Source organism: Artemia sp. Qi Xiang Cuo, chromosome 11 (assembly GCF_049724085.1).
Source record: "Artemia sp. Qi Xiang Cuo chromosome 11, ASM4972408v1, whole genome shotgun sequence".
Lineage (NCBI taxonomy): Eukaryota > Metazoa > Arthropoda > Branchiopoda > Anostraca > Artemiidae > Artemia > Artemia sp. Qi Xiang Cuo.
In genome coordinates, this window is record NC_142804.1 from 26,393,003 (window position 1) to 26,409,690 (window position 16,688).

The 16,688-nt window shown below is 35.5% G+C and overlaps 2 protein-coding genes across 3 annotated transcripts in view; one reads left to right on the top strand and one right to left on the bottom strand.

Moving 5' to 3' along the window:
* The window catches only part of LOC148946811 (alpha-1,3-mannosyl-glycoprotein 4-beta-N-acetylglucosaminyltransferase A-like), a 48,744-nt gene extending 36,917 nt beyond the window's left edge, over nt 1-11,827 (top strand). The window contains exons 6-9 of the mRNA XM_089097156.1: nt 319-620; nt 2,101-2,228; nt 5,283-5,398; nt 11,624-11,827. Of these exons, the coding sequence (XP_088953282.1) occupies nt 319-620; nt 2,101-2,228; nt 5,283-5,398; nt 11,624-11,644 (567 nt within the window). The 3' untranslated portion in view covers nt 11,645-11,827. The remainder of the gene's footprint in view (nt 1-318; nt 621-2,100; nt 2,229-5,282; nt 5,399-11,623) is intronic.
* Nucleotides 11,828-12,957: 1,130 nt separating this feature from the next.
* The window catches only part of Yod1 (Yod1 deubiquitinase), a 32,817-nt gene continuing 29,086 nt past the window's right edge, over nt 12,958-16,688 (bottom strand). For both annotated transcript variants that reach the window (XM_089096615.1, XM_089096614.1), the window contains exon 6: nt 12,958-13,259. In XM_089096615.1, the coding sequence (XP_088952741.1) occupies nt 13,041-13,259 (219 nt within the window). In that variant the 3' untranslated portion in view covers nt 12,958-13,040. The remainder of the gene's footprint in view (nt 13,260-16,688) is intronic.

Sequence of the window (16,688 nt, forward strand, 5' to 3'; positions counted from 1 at the left end):
ATAATTTCTTGCTTACTTAATTGAGCTCTAAAATGAAAGATAATGACCCCTAACACCAGCGTCGGTGCTGCAATATTTCGCATGTGACTGTTAGAAATCAAGCTGTGACAGATCTGCCGTCTAAGGTAAACACAGATAATGTTTATTCAGACCACACGACATGTAGTCTGCTTTCGTTTTGGACAGCTGGTAGTACCCAGTTGAATAGAGCAAGGGTTCTACTGTAACTTAAATAGTGGTTGTTGTCTATTTTTTCCAATAACAATTTTGATACATTTATTTTATCTGTCATTTCTTTATGTATGATATACATTCCAGAAAAAGTGCCGAGCTGTAAAGAAGAATCTATGGCTGAGGTATAAGCCGTCCTTATTTCAACACGTCGGAACTGTTTCCTCACTCAAGGGGAAGGTACAAAAACTGAAAGACAAAGCCTTTGGGAAACTACCCCTCTTTACTCCTCATACAAATCCAGCAGCAAGAGTTACTACTGTGATTAAAGCATATAAGAAACATACTATTGAAAGTGTTTATTTGGGTGTTAATTTCTTCTGGGGCCTTTCCCCTCAGGAAGGAGACATTATTAGTTTTAAATTTACGAAACCAGTGAAACTGAAAAGGTAAGCTTTGTTTTTTCTCATCTTTTTTGTCTCTATTTTTTTAACAACCCTTGGTTTAAATGTTGGTCATTTCCATTGAAATCGATGTAGGAGCTAATAAAACTATAACGGTTTATGATATATAGAACGTGAATAAACTGAGAACTGAATAAACTGATTATTAAAATTTGCTCCTGGGTGTTCCAGCTAGTCATGGGGGGACTCACAAAGTCGAGGTTCAAGTCAAAAAGGTCCGTTGCCTCCAAAGGCCATTTCCATTGATTGTACTTTTTGCATTTCAAATTTTCGTTTTAATTAAACAAAATAAAAGTCCTTTTTTATTTTTGTCAATTATTTGTATATTTAGGTTTCTTTTAACGGCTAAAAATGAGTGGAAATAAAACGGTTTTTATCTAATTTAAAACGTAAAGAATAGAAACCAAGTTTCGCCTTTCTATGAAAGGCGAAAAAAACCTTAAAAAACTAACCTTAGACCAAGAATTTAACTTGGATACTTCTTATATCAACTTTTTTCTTTTGTGATGAAAAGTTACATTTATTATTTCTGGAAATTTAAGGTATCAAAAAAAATTTCTACTTATAAATAAATAATTAGGCCTTTCTTAACAGGAAATAATGCTTGAGAATGCAGGGTGAAAATGTTGAAGATGAATTACTAACAGAAGTTGGAGTCTTTAAATATTAGAGCTTTGGAGTAAGAATGAAGGGTATCATTTGGTGTACTTAGGACTCGGAGTTAGTGGCAATAAGTGAGCTGAGAATCCGATGAAATGCCATCTTCGATTCAGAGTACTTGAAACTAAGATTAAAAAGTAGGAGCCCAAATGTGACATCTTAAACGTAGAAGTTGGCATCATATTTTCAAAGCTTAAACGAGGCGGAGCCATCTTTCCTAAAATACGAAGAATGGAACCTGAACTTGAAAATTGCTTCGAGCTCGAAACGAAAGATTCGAAAAATTCTTGGGGTTAGAGCTTGATCGGCGTAATTCATTTTCCAAAGAATTGAGTGAAAATAAAAATAAGTAGAAGTTAAGATAGCAAATATTTTAAAGCTATGGAATAATAAAAATAAAATGAGCTCGCGTGGTTGAGAAGCCAAATCTTACTTGATTTTTTTTCTGAGGAATTTGCTATTTTTCGTTGCCAGCTTTACTTTACACTCTAAACATGAATCTATTTTCATTTTTGATTTGTCGTGGCTTACAAACTGTAAATCAGACTACACGGCGCATTCAGAAAGTCTAAGCATTCGAAAAAATACGTAGCCTATATGAAAAACACCTAAATAATTTTCACGGAAAATACTTTCATGTACATTTCTTTTCTCTGTCTTCCTAGAGCAAAGAGCAGTTTTTATGAGCCCCCCTAATCCTTTCTTTAATAGTCAACCTTTAAAACCAATATTTCTTCCCTCTCTATCTCTCTTCAACAGCACCTCTTTAGTTTTGTTTCTATTCATTTTGCTTATTGTTTTATAGCTACCTAGTGCGAAGTGGTAACCCTGAACACCCTTCTGATTTATTATATAACACAACAGTGGAAGTCTCAGCTTCACTTAAGCATAGTATAAATCTTTCTACTGTTAGTGATGGTTTTTTAGTTATTGGTAAGTCCCTCTTGCTTTCTTTTTTAAAATTCTTCCTCAGATCGTGCTTTATAACTTTATGTTAATTCTTTTTTACATATAGTTTACTTTTAATCAATATATTGGTGAAACTTCAGAGCCTATTTTGAAGAAAAAAAACCTGTTCTAGACTCCAGCATTTTCATTCTTCGCTACTAGTGCTACTGGTCGGCTGTTACTGAAGAAATTAAGTATTTTAACCTGAAGTTCAGGTTTCGAGTACTGCACATCAACATGTTGGCTTCCGAGCTTATTTTGAATAATAATAATAATAATAATAAACTATTTGAGACGCCAGTATTATCATTTTCCGATTTATGGCATAGAATTAGACATTCAAATAATATTTAGAAGTAAAATTGTATATAATTTTAATCTTTGGATTAACCACCAACGCATGTTGTTGGAACTAAAATGTCAAAAAGCTATAAATAACCTAAAAAAACTGCATTTCATTTCTTGGAAGTGCCAGAAAAGCCACTTTACTACAATTTTATACGAAGTTTACCATATTTTTACTGCAATTCTGCGGGCTCGAGTGTAATTTTATGACCATCTCGGCCCTGGGTCGTTACATGTTTGCAAAAATGATTAGTCAGTTGATGAAATTTGTTAGCTAAAATCATGCACTCACCAGGAATTGCCCGCCACCCCATCTCTACATTCGTTTCCCTTTTTCTTTTTTTTTATAGAAAAACAAGCCAAAACATCCGGAAACCTCAACCACAAAATTATATTTTCTCGAACATTAGACGCTGTAGATGGAACACTTTCATGCGGAAAATATATCGTCCGCAAGTATTTTCTTGCCCAAAATAAAATTCTACTGAAATATCTATGTTTTGCTCTTATTATCTTGTTTTCTTTTACTTGTTTATTTTTCTTATTTTGATAATCTGAAGAATTGTAAACAATTTTAGTAGTTTGCATCTAATGCTACCAACGAGTACTCTCTGTAATAACCCATTTTGTTAGCAAGGAAATTTTAAAAAGATATTATGGGAAAATGGAGAGGCAACATGATAAAGTAACTAGCAAAGATGAACTGAAATAGCTGGTACAACGACCACCAAAACAAATAAATCCAGAAAAACCTCTCTACTCAAATTCCAGTACAATGCAGTATCGTTGGCTAAGTTATATTTTCCTCGAGGGTTGGTTCGATTCTGCTTTGGCCCAACAGCAACGGTGGACCACAGCACCACCGCAATGAGGCCATTCAGGCAGTATTTTTCTTCTGGTAACAGGGACAGAAGGAAAAACTTAGGGCGGATCCACAACCAATTTACCATACTGGAGCTGCTCCAACCTTTTAAACCCACCTCATTCTTGTCTGCAGCTCTGTCAGATCCGTATGTTGTCGACAGGAATTTGCACCCTCTTTGGTTTCTTTTCCATATGAACAGTTCAATTTAAGAAGAAAAAAATATATATATATATATATATATATATATATATATATATATATATATATATATATATATATATATATATATATATATATATATATATATATATATATATATATATATATATATATATATATATATATATATATATATATATATATATATATATATATATATATATATATATTGATTTAGAGGTCTAAATTTTGCCTTAAGTATGTGAATGAGACGTCAGCAGTCAATTTAAATAATTTGTCCATAATTCTCAATTTCCCAATTACGATGCACTTCTCAAAAATGATTGAAATTCATAGTTTCGTAATACAGTAAGATATGGTTTTGGTTCAGAGCAAATGTGTCCGAGGTTCTGGAATATTTGTCAAATGAGTCTTGATAAAAGAGCAATTTTCAATATTCTGGAAAACAGCTTTAATATATTTTACTTCAGCATCATGGATTAGTTGTTATCACTATTTTTGTTTCCTTTTTTTAGGAGGGGGGGGGCGAGGGATAATATCCTTTGATGTTGTCTGTTGTTGCTGATCGTATCTTTTTTGCTTATTAAATGAGTTTCGTTCCTTTTCTTTTATTGAGTTAGTCTATGATAATCGCCGAATTGTATCTTTAGCATGTGCGCTTTTTTAGTGTGCTCATTTATATTTATTACTAGAAAATTACCCTATCCATCTGTACTGTACCAGTATACTAGAAGATGCTGTTAGTCTGGAATAACACTTGTCAACCAAACTTCATCGCGTTTCACACATTCTAAGGCAAATCATTCAACAATTAACTCTGATGAATATTTTCTGACATTCCCATTTTTTTCTTATTTCCCTAAGAGGTGAACAATCACTGCTTAGTTTCCTAACCCAACTTAAAACTTTCCTTTTTAAACCCGCCTTAAAAACAAATCATCTATATGATTAAGTCTTCTGAACATTAAGATGTTGGAACCTTCGGAATAAAGGATATGCCGGTTTTATCCGTGATATATCTGTATTTGGAAATAGATATTGACGATTAAACATGCTTTCGCCATTGCTGGACTAGCCCTAAACGTGGGTTTCTTCTTATTCTTCTAATATAGTATACGTAGAGTCTAATACAAGTTTTGCAATCTATTTGAAATTTGAGCATTGCGCTTATGCAAGGTTTAAACTGAAAAGAAACCCAAGGATCGACTTATCCTGGAATATAGCTAGTTGGTATTTAAAAATTTCCGAGAGGTAAATATCACTGAGGCGCAGTAGACAAAAAAAGAGCAGAAAGAGAAAGTCAAGGGTTGTAGTCTCGTCAAACTGATGTGGCAATGTTTCGAGTTTATTAGGATTGAAGCTACTGATGGGCAAGGGATCTTTACCATCTTTTTAGAGGATAACTATAAACTTTTGAATTAGGTAGTCGCAACTGTTTGATTGGTGGATTTCCTCCTTGAATTATATCAACAATCATCACTTTTAAAAAATGGACAAATTCACATGTACTTCGTAATTAAAAGAACTTCTATTTTCCATTTCAGCATTGATTGAATCTAAGTAACATGATCAACTCTTATACAATTTTATACAACTCTATTATACAATTACCTGTCATCAATTCAATTCAGTCGACCTTTATTTTGTAGGTCGGTTTGATGAGTTAGGAGTTGCAAAAGGAGATGTGCCTGAAGAAATTGATGAAGTTTACGAGTTTCGTCTTTCTATTCATTCCGAGAGCAAAAACTGGGTAATTATTAGTGAGGTCAGTAGCTCAGTCCTAAAATATTTTTTTTTTTATGATAGATGCATAATTCTTTGACGTTTATGCTTTGATTTATCTGACAAAGAAAAGAGTTATGTTGTTTAGTATGTTCAGATCTAAAACCCAGGGGTGAGGAAATTGCTCCCCTTTAGATCTTTAAAAACACTCTTTTTGGAATCTTCATTTTTAAAAATTGAAAAAAATTCTTGACACCTCGAGGGGCTTCACTCTTCACCAATTGGGGAAAGTACTTTAAGTAAACATTAAGAACAATAATTAGGTTCTCAGAATTTTAATAGTAGCAAATAATTTCGAAATGAAATACCTAAGATCGCATTCTTTCTCAAAGAAGAGTTTCAAACAAAAATGGCAAATTTGGACTCCAAAACTTGGGTTGGTGAAATACTTGCGTTGAAAAAAAGGAAAAGGTGGTATCAAAGGTATTTTTCTTTTTTCAGCATCAAGGAAACTCCGAAAGTGCACTGTTTAACTCTACCTATAAAGATTAGTTTGTATATTTTCTAATAAAAGATCTGTGGAAATTGAGAAACCATACCTTTGTCCAAAAACACCCAAACAGCCAAGGTTAAGGCTTTTAGGAAATTCCGACTTCAATTTTAAACTGTTTCTCCAGCATACCATCTTCAGGGTTTGTAGTAATCAAATAATAAAAGAAAACTACGAATTCCTGGAGATTTTGGCAGTATTAGATTAGTAGTTGTACGATGGAAAAAGAAGCTGTTTCAAAATATACTTATGTGTTCAGAAAAGCGAAAATGACAATATATCCTTTTAGAAACCATGGGTGGAGGGGGGGTTGATAATAACCATAGATTAGTCGGGTTGGAGTAATTTAAAAAAATATTTAGAATTTTAATATTGTATTATTACTCAGTTTGTAATCAGCAACCTTAGAAATCCTTAAATGACATTTTTGATGAAAATCAATTACTATTTTTTTCTATTAAAATAAAGTAGGGGGCGCAGTTGGCAGTAAGTATAAGCAAACTGAATCCAACGTTTTCATTTGACCTATATCTTCATCGTAATCTGGATATAACGAGAAAACTTAAGAATTTTTTTCCTCCTTTTGTTATACGCCTTCTTTATTTTTCCCTTATCCATCCATATATATTGTATTGTAGTAGCATTTGCCTTGGAACATTTCCTTCTATTGTTCGGCCAGTACGAATTCTACAAAACAACGATGTTCGGCTGTTAGATGGCCTACCAACCGGAGATTCAGCGCGAAACGAGCATGAGCGTGTAAAGATACTGCCAGCCTCTGGATTACAGGAGCTGTATACACTTCTATTCATTTTTTGGATTCAAAAGGGTATAAACCTCCCGTGTTTTGATAGCTTAGCAAACCTAAGATCTTCCGTCCATGATTATGATACTAGATCATTTGTAGAAATTAATATTCCGCTGGTTATTTCGGCCCGATCGCTGTTTTCTTCGCTTCATAGGGGATCAGAAGTTGGAACCATCTTGATCAAAATATAAAAAATATAGGTGATATTTCTTCGTTTAAGATAGTAATCAAAGGGATGCTTTTTAGTATGTATTTATTTTAGTAGTTTTTTTAAGACATTGGTAAATATTTATGGCTCCTGGGGGTGATGATTATGAATATGATAGTAAATTTAATGAAAATGTTAAGGTGTAAGGTTTGTGGTGCCGTTTGGGGAGTGTGATATAGATAGGTTTTTTTTTTTTTTTTTTTGTTATGTTATTGTATTTTTGCCGCCCCCTTGGACAAGTTTTTACTTCTTGGGGTGGCCGCTAAACTGATGTTAAATTGTTTGTTTAGAATAAATGTCTCTCTCTCTCTCTCTCATCACCATTCTTTCAAAATAAAGTAAGTAGCAATAAAAGTAAAATATTGCGGTGATTTAGATCCTTTTCAGTTCTTCCACGAACTCCAAGACATGAAGAAAATAATTCAACACGATATATTCCCCTAAAGAAACCTATAGATGTGTCAGAATTAATTGCGCAATGCGGAGATAAAAGGTCTTGGTAAACGTATGAGTTACCTATCAAATATTATTAGCGATTACAGTGTCGGTGGTCAGTAATGAGAGGTCGTTTATCTTAGACCCTCCAGAGCTAGGAATCGCGCATAGGGCGTCTACTAAACCTCTACAGACATCACGGAGCTGAGCTGCAGCCCTAAAGTCCTCCCACTCTGGTTGAAGAGATATCTCCCTTCTACACAGATCCAGATCATATTGTCGTTGCCAGGTTTTGTTTTGGACCTCTGTTGCGCGTCTCTTAAGGACACCACTCATAAGATGTACATGAGAGTTGATCCTCTGGCATACGAAGGACGTGGCCAAGGTACGTCCATCTCCTATGTTTCAAAAGGTAAGTAATTAGTGGTTAACCGTTTTTCTGGCAAACTCCTATTTTCGTGACCTTTTCCTGCCATGATGTTTTCAGTATTCTTCTATGTCACATGTTTTTAAAGGCTAGGACGTGTTTCTATAGTTGGATATTTAGTTTCCAGCATTCTCTTGCATATAGGAGAATGCACATCACATTGCTATTCATTAGGCGGAACTTTAAACGCATAGAGTATTTCCTGCGCCAGATTGGTTTCTGCTTATTAAAAGCCAATGCCGTAGCTTGTCCAATCCTCCTCTTGATTTTGTTGGTTACTTCTCCATTATAATCAATCCAACTCCCGAGGCACTTAAATTCATTGACCTGTTCAATTGGTTTATCTTTGCATTTCAGTGCCAGCAGAGAGTCAAATGTAGCCATCTTCGTCTTATTGACATTCACTGTAGCCCCACTTTTTCGGCCTTTTCATCTATGGTGTCGAGTAGCAGCTGCAGTCGCTGTTTTGCTTCTTCGAGATGGACAACGTCGCAGGGAAGTCCAGGTCATAGATATAGCGGCTGCAAAACTTCACTCCAGAATCTGAAGACTGCCTTAGAATGTAGTCCATAACTATAACACAGGAATGGGGATAGGACACATCCCTGTTTGGCACCAGACATTATCTAGATGAAAGGCGTATTCACATTTTCTGTATTCAGAGAGACAAAATTCATTATTTTCAGAGAGTGCGATTTTTATTTTGACTAGTTTTTCAGGTACTCTGTAATAATTCAAAATCTTTCAATCACCAGCACCGAATGTCTTTTCAAAATTAATGAACTATGTATATTTTTTTTTGTCCCATTCCCTGGACTCTTCAAACATTAGTCTAAAAATGAAAATAAGATCAGAGCAAGACCTACCAGACGACCACAGCAGTCCAAACAGTTATGCAGGCTCGAAGGGATGTCTTCAGCATCTCTGCCGTGATCCCATCGAATCCAGATGCCGTCCATTTGTCAACTTTTTCCGAGCTATCATCACTTCTTTGGTGCGGGGGGGGGGGGGGTCAGCACGTACGTCAATTAGTGAGAAAGATCAGATCGATTACGACCAAGGAGCGACGAAATGACTTAGCTTTAATTAGCATTGAACTCGGAGAAGTAGAAGCAATCAATTAAGGCGAGATAATTAATAATTTTGCAGAGGCTAAAGTTAAATAAATGGAAAGTTCTGTTAATAAACGAAAATTTTGTTAAAAATTGGCCCGAAGTTTTTGGGAGGTAGGGGGGGCTCATCAAGATTTTGCCCCGGACGTAAGAGAGGCTACAACCGCCACTGAAGTAGTAATATTAGTAGCAGTTGTATTCAACATCCCCCACAAATTAACCCTGTAAGCTTAAAGTTCATACTCTAAGCCGTTCCTAAGATATTGCTAATATATGCTCTTTGGACAACCTTCATACACATACTGTGTTTTGATTTAATTCAACTTCCCCTACATATTCCTTCAAACTTTCACCTTTGTTTGGTAGTTGCAGTAGTACTAGTAGCAGTAGTAGTATGCACATATTACCTTTTGGTCAGTTGAACATCCCTCTCATCATGCCCTGGAAGTTTCAACTTATTAGACTAAGCCGTTTTTTAAGATGTTGCTGATACGCCCCTTTGACCATCTGTTTGCACACAGTGTGGTTTATTCTAGTTGAACTGCCCCCTCAACATTTCCTGAAATTTCCACCTTAATACCCTTAGCTTTAGTAGTAGTCACAATAGAAGTAGTAGTTATAGTAATACTAGCGTGTATATTTTGCCGTTTTGTGAATTGATCATCCCCCTCACCATTCCCTGAAAGTTCCAACTTAACACCCTAAGCCATTGTAACAAAGTGCATGCACAGAGTGTGTTTTGAATAAGCTCAACTTTTCCTGAAATTTTCATCTTCATACCCTAAGCCTTTGTAGCAGTAGGAGTCACAATAGTTGTAGTAGTAGTTGTATTGGTAGAGTAGTAGTGTGCACATATTGCAGTTTTGTCAATTGATCATCCCCCTTATATGCTAAGCCGTTCTTAAGATATTGCTCATGTGCCCATTTGACAACCGGTATGGACATAGTGTGTTTTGATATAGTTCAACATTCCAGAAGAGCTTCACCTGAATGCCCTTTGCCTTTTTGGACACCAAAGGTCAAACCTGCACCCCTTTCTCGATAAAAAATACTATATACAAATAATGGGTGAACTGTATAACTTGTGAATTGTATAACAGCCATTGCCCCATGAACTGTGTGGATTGTTATTGTCATCCCTAAATACATAGTTATTGGACCTTTCAACTATGTTGAACATTATGGTTATCTCAAAACTTTGATCGGATGTCTTTGGGGGAAAAGGTGCGTGGGAGGGGGGGGGGCCGGTTGCCCTCCAGTCACTTTTGACTCAATCGAATGAGCCCCTTCTGAAGTCTCTACGACAATTCCCTTTGTACGAAGTGCCTTGGTATAAAAAAAAACCCACTAATAATACATTGTGTCCGTTTCGGTCTGTACTTAGGCAGCGCTATTGCACTGTCTATGATACAGAGTCTCTTCTGACAGAGACATACTTAAATAAAAAGTCCGAAATTCATCGATCTTTAATATTTTATCCTTAAAAACCATTTGCTGGACCATTCGCCTCACATTTATAATCAATGAGCGCTCAAGCATTCTAATACCATTTTTAAGGGGGAAGGGGAAGGGGGAATGCGGTATATTCAAGGGAAATAAAAATACATTATTCTGTTCTATGTGTTTAACAAAGCCCAGACAGTAATTTGAATCTCTTTTTTTACGACTTATAAGAGTCTTCAATCATACGAATTGGAAATCCTTGTATATGTCAAACAAGGTGTAACATATCCGGGGCCCACAGGCATCACCTTCGATCCTTCAATTATACAAATTGAAATCTGTATGAGTCAGATTTAAAACAAGGGGTAACATGGTCATCTTTCTCCTAAAACATATGCATGATACCGCCATTTTAGGATATGCTGGTTATTTGTATAATTTGGGGCCCTTATCAAATTTTACTCGAGGCAAATTTGGTTGGTTTTTCTGTTGTTTTGATCAAAATTGTTATTTGAAATTCTGACCTGATCCCATGTGGGTTTCAGAGACACATGAGGCGTTGAAGGGGTGTCAGGTTGCTCCGATCGGTTTTTCCGTTTAAATAAGACTAGAATTCCCGACCGAATGAACTATTCACAATTCCTGCGACTATCCGTTACCTCATCACCGCGGACATAAAAATTACATAGGACACCCGTCACTCGTATAAAGGCAGGCCCCTTCTCAGTAAGGCCATTCGTATTATATTGATTGGTAATACCAGATGAAAGTGCCCATGAAAAGCAAGCGAATACAGCTTACACAGATCGAACCCGTTTAAAGGAATGACATTCATCCTATACAAGTAGTTATGACTGTTGGTTCTTTGAACAAGAGGTATGCGTAGTCATAGCATGTACTATTGTGCAAGATATGTACTTAGCAAGATTCATTGGTATAAAGTATGTATCTTAATTGTTAGGATTGAACATGAAAATATTTTTTTTTGTAAAATTTTATGACCATTTACGGACGAATTTTATGCAATGACCCACCCCGCCCCCCTCTCTCTCTCTCTCCTTCCACCTTCTGATTTTTGACCTTCAAAAAATTATTTTTCTGGATAGCGGCAGTGGGGGGGGGGGGCTTTTTAGTGCATTTGTAGGCGTTCTTTTTGTATTTTACGCCGTTTTAAGAAAAATTTTCCTTTTACAAAATTGAAATTGAAAGTTGATAAAAATCAAGCAGTATTATCGTAAAATGTAAATTTTTAGTTTTTTCCTAATTTCTTGTTTATACATTTTAGGTCTCTCTGGAACCGAGGTAGCAGCTCTAAGACTTGGGCTTTGTCGAGTCCTCGTCAGAACCATCAACGATTTTAGTTAACCCATGGTTGTATATTAGGCTGCACTGTTTACGTTTTATTTTGTTGCGCATTTTTATCTTAAAGGAGCTATGTCTATTTTGTTTTGCCAGTGAAGTTTGTTGAATAACATAATTTTATCGGACGTTCTTGTTTTGATATAGAAACGATGCAATTTATGCTAAATTATGCAGAATACTAGAATTGTTTTTGAGTTTTTCTTATTATCTGTTTAATTCAATATTATTTCTATTCGTCCTTTTGTTTCAGAGGAAGGCGCATTTTCCTATAAAAGTTATCAAAATCAAAGATATATCAAACATAGACTATAAATCTTATCTTACTGGGTTCCCGAAAATAAGTTCTTGCGCACATGCCTTTTACAAATTTTAGTGATTATGGCGGTTCCAGTGATTTTTGTAACAGTCCTGGATGAACCTCGAGAATGTCTTAGGTAATGATCTCCTTTGACCTAATCTTTTTCTAAATTATCTAAAAAAAGTATGTTGAACAGGTTTATTCGATTCTATCTTTTTTTAGAAGACGTTTTGTCCTAATCACTCACAAAATGCAAGAATGAACTCAATCGAGCGTATAACGGTAAAACAATGTACTAAGACTAGGCCATAGGATCAAGCTGGTAAAGAAAATTCAATAATGTTAAATTGTTACATCATAACTAGCGTGTTCAATAAGTTATAATTTCCGAGGCAAAATTGGCGGCTTTTATTTTTATTTTAACTAATAACTCAAGTCAACTACGTTAATTTTTAAAGTAATGGTATAGGAAGTATCCATTGGATATTTAATTTCTCTGGTTGATTTCTGTAAGCCCTATTTTATGAATTCACAGTCAGCATGGGTTCAATACTTTCTGCCCAAAGAAATCCAATTCTTTATCGAGTAGGCCTTTGCTAGAAATGGCAATTGTTGGGTAATATCTTTTTCGAAATTAGCTAATTTCAATTTACTTCCATTCCCATTGGTCATGGATTAGTTAGCAACTAAATTGGAAAAAAGCAGACTTCAGCGTAGCGAATTGATCACGAAGCGCAAGGTTTATTAAATACTTAAAAATACAAGCATAATAATAGCGATAAACCCAAAACTTCACTTTAGGGAACATTCCTGATTTGGAAAGGAGTTCGTCGGAATTTTTGAGCAGCGCTCGGGAAAACGCACGTTTTTGCGTGATTCTCACACAAAACCCCCGATTTTAACATATTTCAAGCAAACTTAATCCCCCATTTCCTAAAAAAAACATATCTTAAGTGTGGTTTACCAAAACGAAGAAAAATATAATGCGTCATCAATAAACATTGAAATTTAAAAAAAATTACTAAATGATGATTTCCAAAAGTTACGTACGAACTTCATCGAAATTTATATGTTTTGATTCCATTGCATGTTGTTGGGCTTCTTTCTCCCCTGTCAGGAGCTTAGAACAGTCTAAACATATTAACAAAAAATCAGATGTACTTGTATACTGGTGACTAGCTCTTGCCTCAGCAGCAAGTTCTTCGGCTTCTTTTAATATTGACTCATCCTCTGTGGGAAATATCGTCTGGAGGACACCACCCTTTAAAAAAGAAAATGAAACTTCAATTCATGCATTACAACATTAGGGCTATTTGCATTTTATTTCCGCGCTTCGTCTCCATCATCAGCGATAACAATTCCTTTGTAATAACAAAAGGGTGCACTTTTCGGCCAGGAACTTATTTTCGTTTTAAAGAAGAATCGACATACATCTCGCCTTTGATCACATGGATCGACAATAGAATGCTAAGTAGCCAGTGATGATGCTGAGGAAAATTGAGACCAATATTAATTGATTTGGACGGCGGTGGTGATCTGGACTATTGCCAGTTTGCGAGTCAAATTTTTTCTTAGACTAGTCACAAAATCCCAACCGACAGGTACGGAAGCTACTACTACTAACAACTCATTGAAGCACCAAGCCGCCTAAGGCCAACGCAGCTACGCACGCTCCCCAGACGTCCGAATCTATTTAAAGCCTCCTGCTTTACACCCTCCCAGGAAATTCCCATTTCTTTTAAATCTTTCTTTAAGACATCTTCCCATCCCAACCGCGGCCGACCTGCTTTCCGGTTACTAGACGGTTGGCTGAAAAGGTCAATCTTCGGCAATCTGTCATCCTTCATCCTCAGAACGTGCCCTAGCCATTTCAACCTTTCTCTCATTATAGCCCTAGAAAGCGGGATTGAACCACTTTTCGTACAGCCTACTGTTTGAAATACGGTCAGTCAGCCGGGTACCCAAAACAATCCGTAGGCAATTTTCCTGGAAAACATCTAGCAAATCTTCATCCGCTCTTCGGAGCGCCCATGCTTCAGAGTCATGTTTGACCACTGTCATCACTGTAGCTTCCAATATTCTAATCTTGGTCCGCAGCCTTGTCTTCCTATTCTTCCAAACTTTTTTTTAACTCTATTCTATTGTACTTTTAACGTCTTTATTACTCCCACCGTCTTTACTAATGATACTACCAAGGTAAGTGAAGCTGTCCACCTGATCTATCTTTTCGTTACCCAACGTCACCTTTTCATCTTCACTTATTCCTAGCCCTTAGTGACTTAGTCTTCTTAACATTGATTTTCAACCCTATTCTAGCACCCTGAATTCACAAAACCTCTAAAAGTTCATTCATTTTGCTCACACTTTCACCTCGGATCCTTAAATCATCAGCATAATCTAAGTTCAGGAGAGTATTTCGTCCCCATTTCATTCCGTGGTCTCCCATTGCCTTTCCTGTGCTCCTTAAGACAAAGAACATCAAAATAATCCATATAAAGGGGGAAAGAACACAACCCTGCTTAACTCCTGATTTAATACGAAACCAGCTGCTAACCTCATTTCCTACCTTAACCGCAGCAGCGTTATTCTCGTACTACAGTGTTATTCTCGTACATTAATCACTTTAATGTATTTGTACCGCATTGTTCTTCTCGTATAAGTTTGTCTACAGCATCTCTCAGGCTAAAAAGTACTATTGAGTGTACATTTGAGGGGCCTTCTTCCTCCTCCGCCTGTATTTATGGCCCCGGGCGAGGATGCCCCAGTTTCTATTATGGACACCCATTGACAAGGTCTCCCCTTGGTCCGTGCCTCCTATGGAGGTACCTTACATATCTGCAGGGTGTTCCACTATTGCCACCTGGGGACACGCTGAGTGGCCTGGGGGAGGCTCCTTAAAGCTGCCAAATGGTAAATTCACTCTATATACTAGATAAATGGTATGTATAACATATAACTTATGATCTATAAACAACTTATAACCTGCAATATTGGCAATTGCAATAATGTTTTTTTTTTTTTTTTTTTTTTTTTTTTTTTTTTTGCAAAGTGAAATTTGGATCCAATTTTCTCTCCTTTAAAAGTAATTTTCATTAAGATCGAACCCTTTTTTGGGGCGTTTTTTCCCTTTTTCTAATACTAGGTAAATTTTCCCAGGCTTGGAACTTTTGATGGGTAATCTAATCTTAACAAACGAATAATAATTGTTCATATCTGTGTATACTTATTTATCTTTTTTTTTCTCAATATGACACTACAATTTTCTCCTAAAACTGGCGGACTTCGGGAAAAATAAGTTTTATTTTTGAAAGAAAAAAAAACACTTTTTCTGAATAACATCACAAATTCTTGAAATTGCTACTATGACCGATTTTGCTGATGATGAGTGCCTGTGTTAATTATTTTAAAAAGCACATTGCAATTTAATTTGATTTTCCATAATGTAGACAAAATTTGTCGGTATAAATTTGCAAAAAGGTTTGCCGACTATAATAAGATGTAATTTAACTTTTTTTTGAGATTATGAAAATTATCTTTCTTTTCATCAAGCGAAACTCGGCCCCTTGGTATTGCTAAATTTAGGAATTACCCCAAAGAGCCCATCCCAAAGAGCCAATCTTCTGATGTAGCTTATCGTCAAGTATTGTTTCTATCGTCTATAATCTTGTGTATCGTCGGAATTACATTTTAAGTTTTGGTTACTATCAGTACGAGCCGCTCTTTACTTACAGTTTGTTAGAACGAACTGTTTGACTATTAATTTACCATTTTGTTTTGTGCATGATGATAATATTAATAATCACGCCATGTCTATATTCAATTTAAGCGGCTCAATTTCTTTTTTGAAATAAATAATTGATTGAGCACTCATATTTATGTCCATTAAAGGGATAAATTGATATTAAATAAGGTACTTAATTCATAGTTTAGGCTTAGTTAGAACATTAGTGTCATACAAGAATCTAGGATCTGAAAGTTTTAAAATATTTGTTAAATATTGAGAAAAATGTGTTTAGATCTTGATATAGTGATGCCTTTTAAGGCTAATCATTGTAATATTTATCCAATGCTTTTCTTTCTATGCCAAGAAATCACGAACAACAGCTGTGGTTGAAGTAATTTTTTGCTGTTTTTTTTTCTGATAATTGCTGAATAAGAATGTGCAAAATTTCGGCTTCAATCTCTGATATTTTGTTTGCACTTTGGCCAAAAAATCGGGTTATTTCAGTTTGTCGAACAAAAATTTAATATATGGGATATGGAAGTTGTTTTCTTTGTCGATTGGACCTGCATTTTATGGGAAATGTTCTAGAACTTTTGTTTTTTAAGGTATATGTTCCCTCTGAAACAAGCTATTTTACGACAAGCCTACACAATTAAAATAATAAAGCAAACTAATTTATATAGCAGAAAAACTAAAGAAACATTTAAGAAGACAAACGTAACTAAATAAAGAAGAAAATCAAAGGATCAAATTCATGATTGGAAAATAATCCATTTCTTCGCTGAACCCTCAGCCTCATTCCCAAAGGAAAAAACATATCAGTTATTATAACTTTTCTATTGAAATTTTGTGAACAAACTCTTAGAAAAATAGAATATCCTCATACCATGTGACAGCGTAGTGGATAAGCCCGGTTCTCGTGATTAGTGGGTCACCAGTTCAGTCCCGCGTGTCGCAAGGAACTTC